General features: G+C 38.5%; 1 protein-coding gene across 5 annotated transcripts in view; it reads left to right on the top strand.

Moving 5' to 3' along the window:
* Positions 1-16,295, top strand: part of ACSL3 (acyl-CoA synthetase long chain family member 3) — a 51,756-nt gene that overhangs the window by 11,717 nt on the left and 23,744 nt on the right. For 3 of the 5 annotated variants that reach the window (XM_039556796.1, XM_039556794.1, XM_039556799.1), the window contains exons 2-4: positions 3,599-3,702; positions 8,178-8,599; positions 15,087-15,264. In XM_039556796.1, coding sequence (XP_039412730.1) covers positions 8,249-8,599; positions 15,087-15,264 — 529 coding nt within the window. In that variant the 5' untranslated portion in view covers positions 3,599-3,702; positions 8,178-8,248. The remainder of the gene's footprint in view (positions 1-3,598; positions 3,703-8,177; positions 8,600-15,086; positions 15,265-16,295) is intronic. The other 2 variants (XM_039556798.1, XM_039556797.1) reach the window with 1 other exon arrangement.

The raw sequence follows: 16,295 nt of genomic DNA, 5'->3' as shown, positions 1-16,295 counted from the left end.
GCTTTCTGGCTGCCTCCTAAAGAAATAGGAGTATCGTTTTACAAACGTAACACTGGCACGTGAAGGACATAAATTCAACCCCTTTGTATTTATAGGAATGTTATTAGCCTATGCCCAAAGTTTTAAAGGTATTTAATCTTGTAGCACCTGAAACTCCCAAGGCTGAGCTCCGAAAAAAGTAAGTAGTGAGATCATTAGTAGGAGAGCAGCAGGTTAATCCCCCAGTCCGCAGCTCTGCCCTGATCCCGAAGTGTGCTGTGACACCCACGTCACTAGGCCTCCTGCTATCGCTCTGTGCTGAGCTCCGTTCCTCCCATCGGGTTTCATTTGCAGCTCGACTGCCAGGCTCCTTCCATCTCCTCCTCCGGCTTTGCCTTGTCAGTAACTCCTGACAGTTCATGGTTACTCAGTTTGAGATAGTAGAAGAATAACATCTTTTGTAGTGCTAATTTTCTGTTGATTTAGGTACTTACAGTGACTCAAGGTAGGCTCAAATGAGTACCAAAGTTAATACAAAGGAAAATCCACCATTCCACTCTGAGGAGAGGGTTTAAACTGGGTCAACAAGCTAATCTGACTCATTCCTAGCCACACAGGCACTCGTGTGTTGATGCAATGGAGGGCAACAGCAGAATTACCTTTTGGAGATGAACAGTCTGTTTTTATTCGCAGCCCAGCGTTAAATCTGCTTGAGCCAAACTGAAATCACACTCTCAGGCTGTGCAGTTCATGAGCAACCTTTCCTCCCCCAGCCGTCTGTTAAACTCCTACCTTGGGAACTGGTTTGTTCCAGGTCATGATGCCTCTTTCCTGACGGTCTGTGTGTGCTCTCCTGGGCTTTTCAGAAACATGCTCATGCAGAGAAGTGCTTGAGTTACCCTCGGGACTGGAGTTGAGTTGTGGATTTGCTTATGCTGAAGCATTGGGTGGGTCGAGTTGTGGGGGCAGGAGTGGGAATGCTGAGGTGGCTCTGGCCATCGGCTAGCGTTGCGTTCCCTGGCAGAGCAACGGGAAGCATTTAAAGAGCCTTAGGATTCACCCAGGGTTGTGCTAGAAGTGGGTCACAGCTGGAGGCCTACAGGTGATCTGAATAATGTAGCTCAGAATTACCCTACAGGTGCTTTCAGAGAGTGTATTCTCTCCATGTCCTGAAGATTTATTTGCCTCCTTTTGAGAGCAGAGCCATAATCAACAGCAATTTTGGTTTCCCACCATCCCTCTTTCTGTGTAAGACAACAGCAGTTTCACAGCATGTGGAGCAGCAGGGAGAGCAAAGTCCAGGGAGAGACAGGTTATCTCTTGTTCAGGACTGGGAGTGAGACATCGAGGACTGGAGTTGATGAGGGAATCCGTTTCATTCTTGTCTGCTTGCTTGAAAGAGTTTCAGAAAAACCTCTGAGTGTGTGCCTGTGTTACAGCCATGCAATCCTCTTCCAGATCTTTCTGTAGCAGAGGCTGTTCGATAACTGTGACAAGCCCTGAGTGGTCATGTGGAACTGTTGAGGAAGGTCCTGCTGGGTTTATTCCCAGTGGGTGGTGGTCCCTGGGGGTTGGTGTGCTGAGCGTTGCTTTTCCTCTGTGTTGAGAGCAGATGTCCTTTGGGACAGAGCTATGGATCTGTTCCCAGCTTGACTGCAGAGAGGCACTCCTGTTTGTAACAGGGTACAGGTCTGCTGGGTGAAGGGCTTTGTGGATGTTTGAGAGCCTCATGGGAAGTCTTCTCCCTTGTGCTAGAAGTGATGCTGAGACCCAGGCAGCAGCCTGGAAAAGGGTGAACTTGGAGAGGTTGGAGGCTGGAAAATCAGCAAGTGGGGGTCAAGGACAGTGTGTGCGCTTGTGTGGAAACCACAGGGCCTGTGAGAGAGGAGACTGCCAGGATGGCCTGGAGGTTGCTGGCACACCTGTTGCTGGGGGGCACTACAGCTCCCACGAGCAGTGCCAGGGCAGCAGTGCTCAGGGAATGCAGGAGGTGGTGGGAGGAGAGACTTGTGGAAAGCAGTGAAGGGTGAGTTGGGGAGGTGAGGTGTGTCCTTGTGCCCACTCTGCTGTTGCTTCCAATTCAGGAGGATGTGCTGAGCACTAGCTCTTCTCCAGGGACCCAGAGCATACATTTCTGCCATTCAGTAGGACTTGCTGGGATTTCTATCCCTTCTGTTTCAAGAAATATGTGAAGATACTTGTGCTGTACCTGTGATGAACATCTGTTTTCAAATATAACTGCTCTTTAAACCCATATTGCAAAAGAGACCTTCCACTTAGATGGGTACATGTTTGGGATTCTCCTCTGCACACCGTTCATCGCCTCAGGCTCTCCTTGCTTCACAGTCCAGGGAGTTTGCCTGTGAAGCAAAGGCTGTTGCTTCTGTGTACCTTTGGTTTGCTTTTTTATTTTTATACAGATGACTACATGAGTATTTATAAATGAGTAATAGGGATTTCTTTCTTTTTGGTCTCTTTTTTTGTAAAAGGCTCACTTGCTGGGTGCTAGCAAATACTGGCAGCTCTTGAGTGAATTCCAGATGTAGTAAAAATCTGCCTTTTCAGGGTTGTTGATGTTACTTTTTAAGTCCAGATGTAAACTAAGAGAAGCTGATTTTTGCTACAGTTAGAAGTCTGTATTGTGGGCTTTGTTATATTGTCTTGGGTACTCCTAATGTTACATTCTGTAATGACGAGATTGGGCAGTACCTGAAGATACTCGGTTATCTTGTCTGTTAAAGCCTAACCCTATGAATAGCCTTTTCATCCTTTCTGTGAATGTTAATAAATCAGGAGGTTTTTTTGCATGATTTGCTGATAAGAGAAATTTAGTGTGTGTTCCTACAACTATAAATTGTTGACCAAAATGTTTTTTTGCAAGAGTGTCTTGGAGTCTCTGGGATGGAGTTTGGTTTTGTTTGATTAGTATGTGTAAAGTCGTGGAAGTCAAAAAATGGGGCAGTCAGCACCCTGGATGCTCACCTCAAGCAGCAAATAGTTAATCAACTGGAAAATATTATCTTTAAGAACTGAATAGCTGTGTAAATAATGTTTGAAGAAAGGTAATAGGTACAAAATATTTCCATTTGCCTATTTTAAATGTGATTTTCTGGCACAGGTTTTCAAGACTTCTTTCTGCAAAGGACAATAGATAAAACTTTGTATAGTAGAGCAAAATCAGTAAATACAATTATTACTATTTTATTAAGTCTTTTTGTAAAGTGTTCAAGAATATTTTATTACTCAGGCTGAAATGTGTTCTCTGTGTGGGTGGATACACAATGATAGGTCTATTTTTTTCTACCCTAAATGGTAGAAGCAGCGTACATTGAAAGCCACTGGGGAGTTAGAATTTGTCAGGGAGACGAGCACCATGAGCTCGTGAGTTTAACTGAAGCTATTGCAGCCACCTTGATTGTATGGGACTCAAGCCCAAACTGGCTGTGCTGTGTGTTACATCTGCCTTTGTGTTAACTTGGATGTAGTGGGCCTGGACTCTGAGGTGAGACAGTGCAGTATCAGATGAGGAAAAGGTTTCATTTATTTATTACAAAATAAGTGAAAAAATGGATGATGCGTTTTATAATTGCCATATTTAATGGGGATTCTCCATTTTTAGATTTCACGCAGTTGCCTGTGACAGCTCCTATTGAGTAAACTGAGACTGGAACATCTTGTATCAGCTCTTGTACCTGTACCTGCCACGATGAGAAGTTGCATAAGGTTTTTTTTTTCTTGTTAATTCATGCTTTTATCATAATGTAATTGTTGTAAGCAGGTCAATTAGTAAACACATTCCTTTAAGGATTTTTTCTTTCTCATCTAACAGAAGTTTTCTTCTAAAACTAAAGGGTATAACAGTATTAGTATAAGTAGTATATCAGGCCAAATCACTGATTATGTATTAAGCAGGATCAGTCCTGAAAAGTACTGGTTTACTTCTCCAGACTCATGAATGAGTGTGCTGGTTGCTGCTTCTTTTTGTTGAACAAGTGTGTCAAATTTAATTAGTGGTCTTGCTCTTTCCCTTTTGGTGACTATCAGACTAAACATGAATTACATGTAACTGAACAGCTCTTACATATGTGCAGAACCCTTTGCTTGTGCAGATTTTCTAGAAGTTATATTCTTGTATAAATTAGCAGCTCTTTCATCCAGGATTTCACCTCTCAAACTTTCCTGCATCACTAGTCAGAGTTTGAGCACTGATTCCTCAAAAGCCCCAGCAGGATTATGTGAAACCAGGATGGATGTGTGTTGTGTAATAACCTGAGTGTTCACAGCTAACCTGCAGACCAAGCCACTAAGTTAGAATATTACCACCTGTCATGTGTTTTTATTTGTCAGTGATTAAGCAGGAGCTACCTAAGAACAAAATTCCAGTGTTGAAAAGGCAGTGAACTTTCTCACTGTGTCATAGTCTAATACTTGCAAAAACTGCTTAGGATCATGTCCTGCTTTCTCTTCCCTGCCCTAAAATGATGGGTTTGCTTATACTCATTTTATGGTCAGAAGCAGTCACATGCTTCCAAAATTAATAAGGTGACAACATATTGTACTTCTGTGAAATTTTAAAACCATGTATAGTACTTCAGTAAACCTTTTGAAGTTTCATTTTTGTTGTATAGTTCTTCTTTTTTAAAGGCAAAATATTAAACAGCAAACACTTCTCTTTTAGGCCTTGCAAATCTGATATAACCTTGGAAAATTCTCTAAAACTTCTAATTTTTAGATTAGTTCTGGAAATTGATTTTTAATAATATATTTTCATTTCAAATTTTTAAAACAGCATACATTAAATGTTTGAAATAGCAATTGTTACAGAGAAAAATGCATGAGCAAGCATTGTATCTTAATGCAAACAGTCTTATTCTTTTACATTGTCATTAAAAGTGGTTTTCTTAATGGAGGTTAAATGACCTTTTTTATTTAAAAAAAAAAAACTAGCAGAAAATGTACTGTCATGTTCAGCTGCATTGGTTTTGCTTGCTGTAAAACATAATTGCCTTACAGCCAGCACTGCAGCCTCAAGTTAGGGTAGAGTTTTGCTTCTACATTGTCATCAAAATGATTTTTTTTATTGAATGCTTAGTGATTCATTTAGCTGATTTTGATGTTCTCCTGGGAATGGCAGTGATAAATCTGTTGGGCGTGAGGGCATTTTAAACTGCATCTCCTTTGCTTACCTGGTATTTTCCTCTTCAACAACATAGCAAATAAATAAACAAAATGATGAGTTAAAATACAACTTCTGTTCTTCAGTTACACAAGGAAAGAGGGGGAGCCTTTCTATTGCCACCAAGGAACTTTCTTTTTTGTTGTGGCTCAGCTCTCATTAGAACCATCACCCTACAAAGATACTGGAACTTACCCTTCTAATGAAACTACTAGAATATATTTTTCTGTCTTGTTCAGAAGGCACTGCACTTTCCCAGTGTCTAATTACAATGGTAATTACAATTAGTTACAAGCATAAATGCTCTGTAAATATCACGGTCTGAAATCCATTGCCAAATTCTTAAGACATTAGCATCGGAGCTCTCTCTCACTAAAGTTTGCTATCTCCTAATCATAAGAGTTTGAAGGAAAAAAAAAATGGAGTCTTACTTGGCCTGTAAGATAAGAAACTGCATTTGAAAAAGATACTTTTTAATCTTAAAAACATTACATTTTGAGTGAAAAAAAATGGTCTTAATTTTTAAGAAACTATTTTTAATAGATGGCTTGTAATAGCCTCACTTCTGTGAAGGACTAACTGAAATAATTAGCAATTTACTCAGGGTAAGAGATGTACATCAGAGCAGATTCCTAGAGCTGGATACTTACTTTTCTGAGCTAGGAGGACAGTCCAAGACATTTCCCTTTAGTCTATCCTGTTGGAGTGTTCCTCAATGCAGCCTTTTATGAAATGGTGGGCAAAGCACAGTTTATGTCTGCAATTCAAAGCAAAGATTTCCAGGTTTGGGGGTTATTCTGCAAGAGTGAGCCAGAAGAGAGAACTTGACGTGAGACCTTGGCATGGTTATCATAGAAATAGTGGAAAAGGTTCCTCTCTCCTTCTGAGGAAAGAATAAAGCTGTTGGGATAACTGCAAAATGAAATGGCAGGCTACTCTTCTGGAAGGGTTCAGTGCCTCTCTAACCAAGAGAAGTTATGAAACCTAGGGAGACTATTAATTGAGCAGGCTTCACTGTTTGTCAGAAGGGAATTTCTTTGGAGAACTGTTTGCCTAAAGGTATTAAATGAGTTGCTTTAATTTTTGGGTTTGGTTAAATTGTGTTTCTACTGTGTAGGTAGAGAGAAATTCTCCAGCTTTATAAGGAGGAAAAAGATGTTCACGTCCTGAACTGGGCCAGGCAAGATTCTAGCACAACATACAACTTTTTGAGAAATGGGTAAACTCTTGCTGTGTGAACTCTGGATTCAGCTTTAAAACGTCTTGTTCTGTGCTGCTATCAACAACAGCATAATTTTTCTGGCCTGCAGTAGCTGATTGGCTGGCTCATGATTATTTTCATTAAGTACCCTTCAGTGACAGCCTAAGAACATAAGTCTCTTCAAGCGATTACTGAATTTGCCCTTTAGCCTATTTAAGTTTGTTGTTTATTTGTCATTGCTTTTTGCCTTTGATCTGAAAATGAAAATACATACACTTCCATTTTATTTATTTTTTATATTTTAAGTCTCCTTCCCCTCCTGCTGCTTGTTGTAGTAAGTCCCTACTGTGAAGAGCTCCTATGGTTTATTTGTGTATGTGTCTCAGGATGCTCTGCAGAACAGACTTTGATGTAGTGCCTGTAGTGATGCAGTGTTAACAGTGAGGTTACAGCAGCTTGTTAGGGAGAAAGACGATCATGAAATATTTTTGCTTGGAGTTTTAGGAAATTTTAGGGAAAGATGGAATTAATCTCATCCTACAAATGAAGGATGTTGGATTGATCTGTTCTCAAAAAGACTGCAGATCTAGGATTAATGAAGCAAGGTTTCCATTACTACTGAAGGATCTTATATGATTTAAACACTACTTTTTTCAACTCAAATTTCTTTTCTTTAGGGTTTCCAGAGAGTTAATGGAGAAAGTCAGAGTGTAAGACATCAGCACAGAATAATACATCTTATGAGTGAAAATTTACTTAATTTAGAATTGTCAAAAGCTGTGCATCTTATATATACATCTTTATTAGTTGCTTGATTTAATAAGTTGTATCAATACATTTGAAAGGTTAACTGAGTGAAGTGCATTTGTAGTTTATTATGTCCAAAACACTGATTTTGAATTGCTAGTGGCTCACTGACTTGCAGAAATCCATCTTCAGCCATTTTGGCAACCGTCCCTGATTTCCATAAAGATTTCAATTATTTTGTTGATTTATCTTTTTTAACCTTTTAGACAGATGGCATAATTTCTTAACAGTAGAATACATTAAAAGTTGCATCATCATTGTGGCCATTGGATATGGTAAATAATGCTTTTAAAAATGAAAACAAGTGAATATTCTGGCATCATTAGGGACTCTGGAAAAAAAAACAACAACTCTTCATAGTGCTGTTGCTAAGAATTTGGGGATATTTCTAAGCTGTTTTCTGGTATTTACCCAATATTACTTAACTCATTGTCACGTTTATTGATACTAGTGGGCCCATTGCATACTGGTTCTGAGAGTGAAATCATAGGACTGATGGGGAATAAACCCCTAGGTTTAAACCAGCAAAGTTCTGTCACATACAGAGCTTCCCTTCTCTTAGGTGGGTGTCCCAGTGTGTCCAAGGCTTGGAAAGCATTTCAATGTCCTTAATGATTGGACCTTAAGTCCCATGCACAGAGTGGTGACACTGCCTGTGTTCATAGGGCTTGTTGGGAGGCTGGTGATTCACAGTCAGGGCTCATAGAGATTGCTAGTGAAGGTGCACATGGAGGTGCTCTGAAGTTGTTGAAGAGGATCTTTTAAATTGTGTAATCACAAAACATTTTCAAATAAATAGATGCCATGCGCATGTCATTGTGCTGCAATCTGCTGGAGTGGAACAGTTCCACCTCGTCTATCCGTGTCTGGTTTCATTTGTATATGGGGTTCAGACCTCTAGCCTCATTTCAGCATAAGACAACCTACTGGGATATGGCTTGTAATATTATGTTTGAAAATACCTCCCTGCCAACAATGATAGTTTACGACTAACTTCTTCTTTTCTCTTTTCAGATCTTTTTGGATCCCTGTCTAGCTGATCCATGTTTCCAAATTCTCTCTTGTAACATTCTCAAGCAACCAAAATGAAGTTGAAGCATAACATCAACCCTGTTCTTCTGCAGTTTATAAACTTTATCGTCCTGGTGTATTCCCTTATAACATACATTCCGTGGTACATACTTTCAGGATCAAAGCAGGCTATAGCAAAAGCCAAGCAGGTTAAAGCCAGACCTGTGAATAACAAGCCTGGGGGTCCATACAGATCTGTTAACAGTCTGCATTGCTTAGCTTCAGTTTTATATCCTGGATGTGATACACTCGACAAAGTTTTTAAATATGCTAAAACTAAATATAAGGACAAAAAACTCTTGGGAACACGGGAAATCCTAAAAGAGGAAGATGAAATCCAGCCATCAGGAAAAGTTTTTAAAAAGGTAAGTCTTTTGGCAGTCTGCCTACAAGAATTTTTTTTCAAAGTATGTTTACTTTCTTAGGCAGCACTTCTAGTCCAGTAAAGCAAAGCTGGGGAAAAAATTAATTTCTCTACTTAGATTCAGTAGCTGTGAAAAGAGTTAAATGATCTAATTCCCAGTCTTTAAATACTCTGTATTTAAACCAAATCTAAACCTTTTTGCATTCTTGAATAGATATCCTATTTATGGTGTCAGTCAAAGAAAAAACACAAGTTTGTTTCAGGTATTTGTTTTTAATATTCAGCTGGTGATGTAAGTGGCTTTAAAGGTTTCTTTTTAAAGTGAATTAATAAAGTCTCCCTTTGTGTTATTCTGAACTATAATCAGATAAATATACAAAAATTACTAGATGCCAGTACTCAGATGTGCCTGTCCAGCAGATTTAGTTGTGATTTAAGGATTTGCTGTTCTGTCCTGAGAATTCAGGGCTTAAATGAATTTTTTGTTTGGAAAAGGATTGCACAGATTCCATTGGAGGAGTCTTTTTTTCTTTGAGTCTCCTTTAAGGTGAACTACTCTGCTAATCTCTAATCCTGCTGTGTGTGGGAGATGTGATTCTAGTATCTGACAACAGCTCGGTTGTCTGAAGAGACTGGCTTTTTGTAGTGTGTGATGTTCAAGCTGGTATTGTCATTTGCTGCTTTGTATTTGTTCAGACACATTGAAAAATGCACTTTTGCCTGAAGAAGCAAGGCAGAATAGTGTAACAGAATATGCGCATTTGTGCATATCTCTGTGTTAAAGGTCTGCGTTTTTGTATTAGAAGTTGTTAAATCCACAATAGATAATTTTTAGTTAAGATTAGTTTCCTTGCAGATGAAAAAAATTTCTCTTCATTCTGCTAGTTTTAATTCTGATAGAGGAGCATGTTTAAAATAGAATTTGATTAATATCACAATATATGGCAAAGTTTAGTTCTCTTAAAATCTTTATACAAGCTTTACTTGTTAGTGAAACTTCCTCTTAGCTGTGGAGTTAGTTTTTCAGTACGAAGGAAATGCTGGGATGAATGGGTTACATGTAACCTTTCTCGATGCACATTTTGCTGCCTCATTACACTATAAAGAAAAAGAAAGTTCATGTTGTACAAAGAAAGGCTTTTGAGCACAAATCAGAATTTTGGCTGCCTGTGGTATGTGCCCTGTTTTTTAATCATAATTGCTAGTGTAAGACTTAAGAACTTAGGAGTTTTAGCCTTTTCCATTATGCAAGCAAAGCAGTTGTGAATATTGGAAATCTGAAGAATGTTTGTGTTGATCCACTTAAATTATTTGTTTCTGAGTATTTAGACTTAGAAATTTCCCAAGTTAGGTAATTTTGTCTAAGCTTGACACAAGGGTTCATTATGGCCGGTTGCTATACTTGCCCTCGTGTTACTTTGTTCCAAGTTGTGGCATTATCACACAAGTCCACTTTTAATTTTTTTTTTCCATTAGGGAATACAGTGTTTCTTAACACCTCATAGCATGTTTTAGTAAGTGAGGAAAATAAGAACAGTTCGCAAGATACCTTGTTGATTCAAAATGTCAAGGTTCTCTTCCTTTGATTTCTGTCTTTCATTCCAGACACCTTTTTATTGCCTGGTTCTCTTTAGCAAAGCCAGCTTGCTGAGGTTTGGTGCAGTTCTTCAAAAAGGTGCACAACAAGTTTAATTTTTAGGTATAATGCATGTAATTTCTATACCTTACAGGAGCTGCAATATATTTATATATTATATGTATCTCTCAAAGTAAAATATTCAGCTTTTGATTATTGGGAAAACTAAGTGTGCTCGCACTTGTAGCTAAAATTATTTAAAGCTTATCAACATCTTTAAGATCAGGTACTGCATTAATTTATTCTGAGAACAATGATATTCCAGATAATCTGTAATTTCTTGAATTTTTATGATAGTGTATTGTTCCAAAATTTTTAGTTTTTTCTGTGCAATGCCAAAGTAGCAGAAATTCATGGATGTGAATAAAATACAAATACTTGCTTATGCACTGGTTGCATTTCATAGTAATTCATATATGGTTAGTTCTTCTATTTCCTTCTCTAGTGTACTTCTCCAGTTTCCTTCTCCAATATCATGCACACCTATTATTAATTTCATAAAACATGTATTTAAGTCAGGATAAAATAATGTTGAAAGTACCTTGGAGATTGAGATGTAATTAATTGGAAAAATGACTTAATTTAAGCACAGCTGAAATTTTATGATGCCCAAATGATGAGCTTCATTCTGCTGGCTGATTATTTTATGTCATCTTAGTTATAGGTTATATCATCAGGTGCTTGCTTTGATCCACATTGGTATGTGGATTTTGCTTTGCATGTGTGTTCTTTTGTTGGTTTATTTTTTGAGGGAGATGTTTGTTTGTTTTGGGGGTTGTTTGTCTTGCTCTGCTTTAAAAAGGGTTGGTAACCAAGAACTGAATTAATGGGAACATAATAAATAAGACACAGTGGGGAGAAGAAAACACGGCTTTGTTGGGGAAGGTGATGCATCTAAAGCCTGAGAGACTTGGGTGCAACAGCAAGCATGTGGGCAAACACTTGGGAGTTCAGAACTTTACTCATTATTGCTGATACTGGAACTTAAAGTGAAGGAACAGGAAGGTTCTTGCCATGCCAAGTCGTTGAGCAGTAAGAGAGTCAAATATGATGTTGAAAACCATAGATTTCTATGTAAATTACATGTTAGGGTAGGGTTTTTTTAGATATATTCAGCTGCAATCCATGTTTTCATGTGAAAAAAGGCCAGATGTGGGAATTTCAAATAACCTCTTTTGTATTATTTTTAATATACTTTTACAAGAAAATATATTTAATTCATGATCACTGGTTTCCAAATCATAGTCAAGGTTCTCTAAACCTTATAAGGTACTTTTAGGAAGACCTTCAAAGGTAACTGAGGTCAGGTAGTTTAATGACTCTACATGAGCCTGCAGCTTTATGGAGAACATTTTTGCACTAAAAATTTTAGTATCTCCATAAAATCCGGGTAAAAGAAACGTTAACTGTGTGTTTAGTCTCTATGCTTTTCTGGATTTCCGAATATTGGTACAGTCTAGATACTTACTAGTGTTTTGTGCTGCGTGACCCATGTGACTCAGCCTGCAGTTTAAATGTGGAGCACGAGAGGGCAGCGTGTTCCTGTGGAATGCTGTTTCCAGGTGAAACCCCAGAGCCGCAGTCCCTGCTGGGTGCTGTTTGTGGGGCTCTTTAATCAATGCTCAAACTCGACTTCTTGGGCCCTTTTGCCAACTCTGGACAGTTACTTTCTTTCCGTGTGTAATTCATTATTAAGCAGAAGTAACCTCTGAAAGTTCTGAAGTTAAATGTGTGTGAATGTTTAAAGGATTATGGCACCTAATGCCAGTCTTATCAGCTGTTTGCAGCAGAAGCAGAATCACAGAATTGTCAGGGTTGGAAGGGACTTCTGGAGATAATCCAGTCTAACCCCCTGCCCAGGTACAGTCACCAGGCAGGTGACACAGGAATGTGTCCAGGTGGGTTTGGAATGCCTCCAGAGGAGGAGAACAGGGCAGCTGTTCCAGTGCTTTGCCATCCTCAGTGCAAAGAAGTTCTTCCTCATGTTGAAGTGGAACTTCTTAGGTTTTAGTTTATGGCCATTGCCATAAACTGGGAACCCTTGAAAAGAGTCTGGCACCATCCTCTTGGCGCTCCTTTGAGGTATTTGTATGCATTAATGAGATCTCCTCCGTCTTCTCCAGACTGAACAGCCCCAGCTCCTACAATCTCCCCTTGCAAGAGAGATGCTCCAGACCCCTCATCATCTTTGTGGCATCCACTGGACTCTGTCCTGTAGCTCCTTGTCTTTCTTGCACTGTACATTGGAAAATGTTAGCAAAAACTACTGAGGGAAAGGCCAAGAAGGGAGATGGATTTGGAAACATAAACCATAACCTGCTCTGTGTCCTGCAAAGGAGTCTTGTAGAGAAATGCAGGACAAAGGGACATAGAGGCAGTATAGTAATAGGTATATATGAATATCTCTTATTCACTAATGTGTACATAATATAAATAATATGTTGTAGGGAGGGAATAGAGAAGAAACACTGGGCATGGGGAGAAAACACTGGAATTTAAGTATCTGGAAGGCAGGAGGAAAGTAAAACGCAAAATTACTGCATTGAAAAAGGTCTTACTTGTTCTCATGTCAGTGTTCTTCACAAATGTATTTTTATATAATAGCTGTAGCTAACAGTGCTATACATCCTTAAAAAGGATTTTTCCTTCTTAAGAAAAGAAAGCACCAGTGAGGTCTTTCACTACATATCAAACTTGCTTAAGCAATGAGGATTAATTATTTAGAGAATAAAAAAAGGGGAAAAAAGCAGAATCACAAGTGTTATTTGGAGAGATTAGGTTTTGGCCATTTAATGATTTATTTTCCCCAATTCCATGAGTTACAGAGTGAGTGGTGGAAATTACTAAAAGACGTTATGGATTGGCAAACCTATGATAAACAGTAAGAAGAATCTGCTTGTATTTCTTGGCCTAATTATTTGTGAGCAGTTTTCCTGAGGCCACGCTGTAGGCAGAGTATAATGGAGAAAAGGGTGTTGCTCAATTCACTGCTATAAATCGTTTTCAGCTGATGAGCTTGTCAAGAACTTCCATGTCTGCCAAAAATACTGCCTTTGGGGAAAAAAGTGTCCCAAATAGGAATTTAAATTCCAAATTACCGAAATTTGGATAGACAGGAAGAGGTGCAATATTTTCTTTGGAAGCAGTAAGAGTTTTCCACACCAGAAATATCTTGATGTGTTGAAACAATCAGGGACTCCCAGGTACTCCCTCTTCTTCAGGGGGCTGTGGCAGTGAGCAGCAGCCATGGGTGAGCCCCTACCCCACATGCTGCCATTTCAACCTGATGTTTCTGCTCCAGAAGGGTTTTGGGGTTTGAAACAGCCTGTTTGCCACTGAAACAGAGCTTGTGTAAATAAGCCAGGAAAACCCGAGCAGATATTTGAGTGAGAAATATGTATTTTCTGTTGGAATTGCTATATATTGCTGTTGTTGGCAAATGCTGGATTTTTGGGCTTGTTAAATGATATTTTCCCATGAAAACATTTGTGAAATTTCCAAGCAGCTGCACATGTACCTGTTTGTCCTGCTAAACTAGTAAGTTAATGAGCAATATGCAGTGAAGCTGTAATAGGTACAACTCATTACCTAATTGTAACTTGAGCAGTTTGGAAGAGTGTCTTGACAAAGGAAGTCTACTAGATTTTATTTTTCTTTTAGAGTTTGAGAGAGATTTTAAAATACATTTCATTAAGGAAGTGTGTGGAAATACAGACTCATTAGAAATGTAGTTACATGTCAAAAAGTTGTTAGATTTGACAACTCAAAGTTTGAAATTTAGTTCAAGTTGATGAATGAAATGTGGAAAAAAGAATGCAGGAGGATGCAAAAGTTTGCTTTTCTACCTTTTTTTAGTGTTTGCTTGCATTTATTATTAATGCTGTGTAAAGAACATGTCTGAAATACTTGATTAAAATATTATGTTTTTCAAAATTGTCAGTGTGCTTATAGAAATAGATGGGTAGGATATAATACTTTAGAGTATAGATTTTCAGTATAAAACATCTTCATACTGTATCTACATATGAAGACTTCTAGGTTGGTCTCAAAGAAACATCCTGTCACTCAGTAAGGAAATAGTTCTGCAAGGTGCAAGTTCACACATATAAATCTAGGTAGTGACCTGTAAATTCATTTCCAGTTTTGTTGTGCACCAGCTTTCCCATATGGAAAAGTGAGATTGCATAATATTTTCTACATGACTTCTCAGAACTGAGGTTTGCCAGTAATTTCCTATCCTGTCTTCTGTCCGGCTTTTGTTTAACAGTAAAAAAAGGGCAAAATTATTACTACTTATCCCCTTGACATTTGTTTCAGAACAAAGGGAAAGGGATTTCACAATTTCTGACTGAGGGCCCATGGATATACTGCTTTATGGATTCCAGTTTCCCTTTTTTTAACTTTTTTTTAAATGAACATCCGAGTGTCATATTTGTGTAGGAGAATTGTAGCCCAAATATCCAAGAAAGCAAACAGAGAATGTACTGTGCTAACTAGTGCTTTTCATCCTTTACATAAACACAACCTCTTTAAAAAGTAGAGGTATATAGGCCAGATAGCCTCACACAGCTTTTCAGAGGGCTTCTGAAGCTACAAAGCATGGTGGGAATCATGTGCTTCCCTCATGTGAAAATGGAATAACATGCATGGAGATATTGCAGTATTTGTGTTGGGACTTCCACAGGCCCTGTAGCTTTTGGCAAGAAAAAGTATCATCTTTATCTTGAGTAAACTGCTGTTAAAATTCAAGCACGTTACTCAAACATCTGTGGATTCTTCATGTGGGTGAAGATTTAGTAGGACATGTATTAAGGATTTTCATTTTCTAAATTGATTTTATTATTCTTATTAGGTCATCCTTGGCAAGTACACCTGGCTTTCTTATGAAGATGTGTACATTAAAGCTGTTAATTTTGGAAACGGCTTAGCAGTCTTGGGTCAGCAGCCAAAGACTAACATTGCCATCTTCTGTGAGACCAGAGCCGAGTGGATGATTGCAGCCCAGGCCTGCTTTATGTGCAACTACCAGCGTGAGTACCTGTCTTCCCTGAAGTTTTTATGTCTTTTGATCTTACAGTTTGAAAATAAAACTCTCTCTTACTTCATTTCATGTACTCAGAAAACTTTATCTAGATTTTATATAGAAAATTGAAATCTTCAATTTAAAAAATACTGCATAAGGTAAAAATTGTGCACTTTGTAGCCTTTTGCTTTAGTGAATAGAGAAACCTCTATTGTTGGCAGATGGAGAATGGTTTTGGTAAGTATAGTTTGCTCAATGAATTCATGAGAGTTTTATTTTCTTTTCATCTCAAATCAGTACAGATTCCCAAGTTTCTAAAAACAAACAAAAATCACACATGAATTCATTGACTCAGTTTCAGGAGTCGACACGAAACCTTCATCTGTGCCTGCAAGTTTTGTTTCATCTGGATATTTTGTCGGTTCTTCAATTTTGATTTTGGTTAGGCCTATTTTTCTTGCTCAGGAATGTACTAAGTGCTGATCTCAATAGGCTATAGCTGTTTAAATGTCTGTTTCATCATCACTCCTTAATATGTCCTTCACCTAGCTAAGCCCAGCCTGGCTGGGTTCTGTGATGCTCTCACGGGGACACATCTCCTTGTCCCTCAGGGCATGCCAGAAAGTGCCATTTTTCACAGGCTTTGGCCTCTTCACTCCTGTGCCACATTTACTCTCTTTCAATACAAGATGGGCCATAAAAGCCAAATGTGCAGAAATTCCTGATTTCCTACCTGCATGCACTAAAGATGTCTATCAATTAGACTTTTTTCAGATTTTGGAAGCAAATCTAATAAGATTTGTATTTAAATTATCCCTCTTTGCTCTGACCATGAGTCTGTTTCAGTTTGAGAAGCAATATGTTGATGACTGTTTAACAGTTTTCATTTACAGAAGTCTTTACTCACATCTCTGGTTATTTTGCACGTATGTTTTGCTCTATTGGTCCCTCAGTGTTAAGGATGAAGTCAGTGTTAAGGACAAGGTCTACTGCCCTGGCCCTTAACATTTCAAAGTCAGCCTGCTTGCCTTGTGTGAC

Source organism: Corvus cornix, chromosome 9 (assembly GCF_000738735.6).
Source record: "Corvus cornix cornix isolate S_Up_H32 chromosome 9, ASM73873v5, whole genome shotgun sequence".
NCBI classification, from domain to species: domain Eukaryota; kingdom Metazoa; phylum Chordata; class Aves; order Passeriformes; family Corvidae; genus Corvus; species Corvus cornix.
The sequence above is the reverse complement of the archived record's forward strand: the minus strand, read 5'-3'. Positions and strand labels throughout refer to the sequence as shown.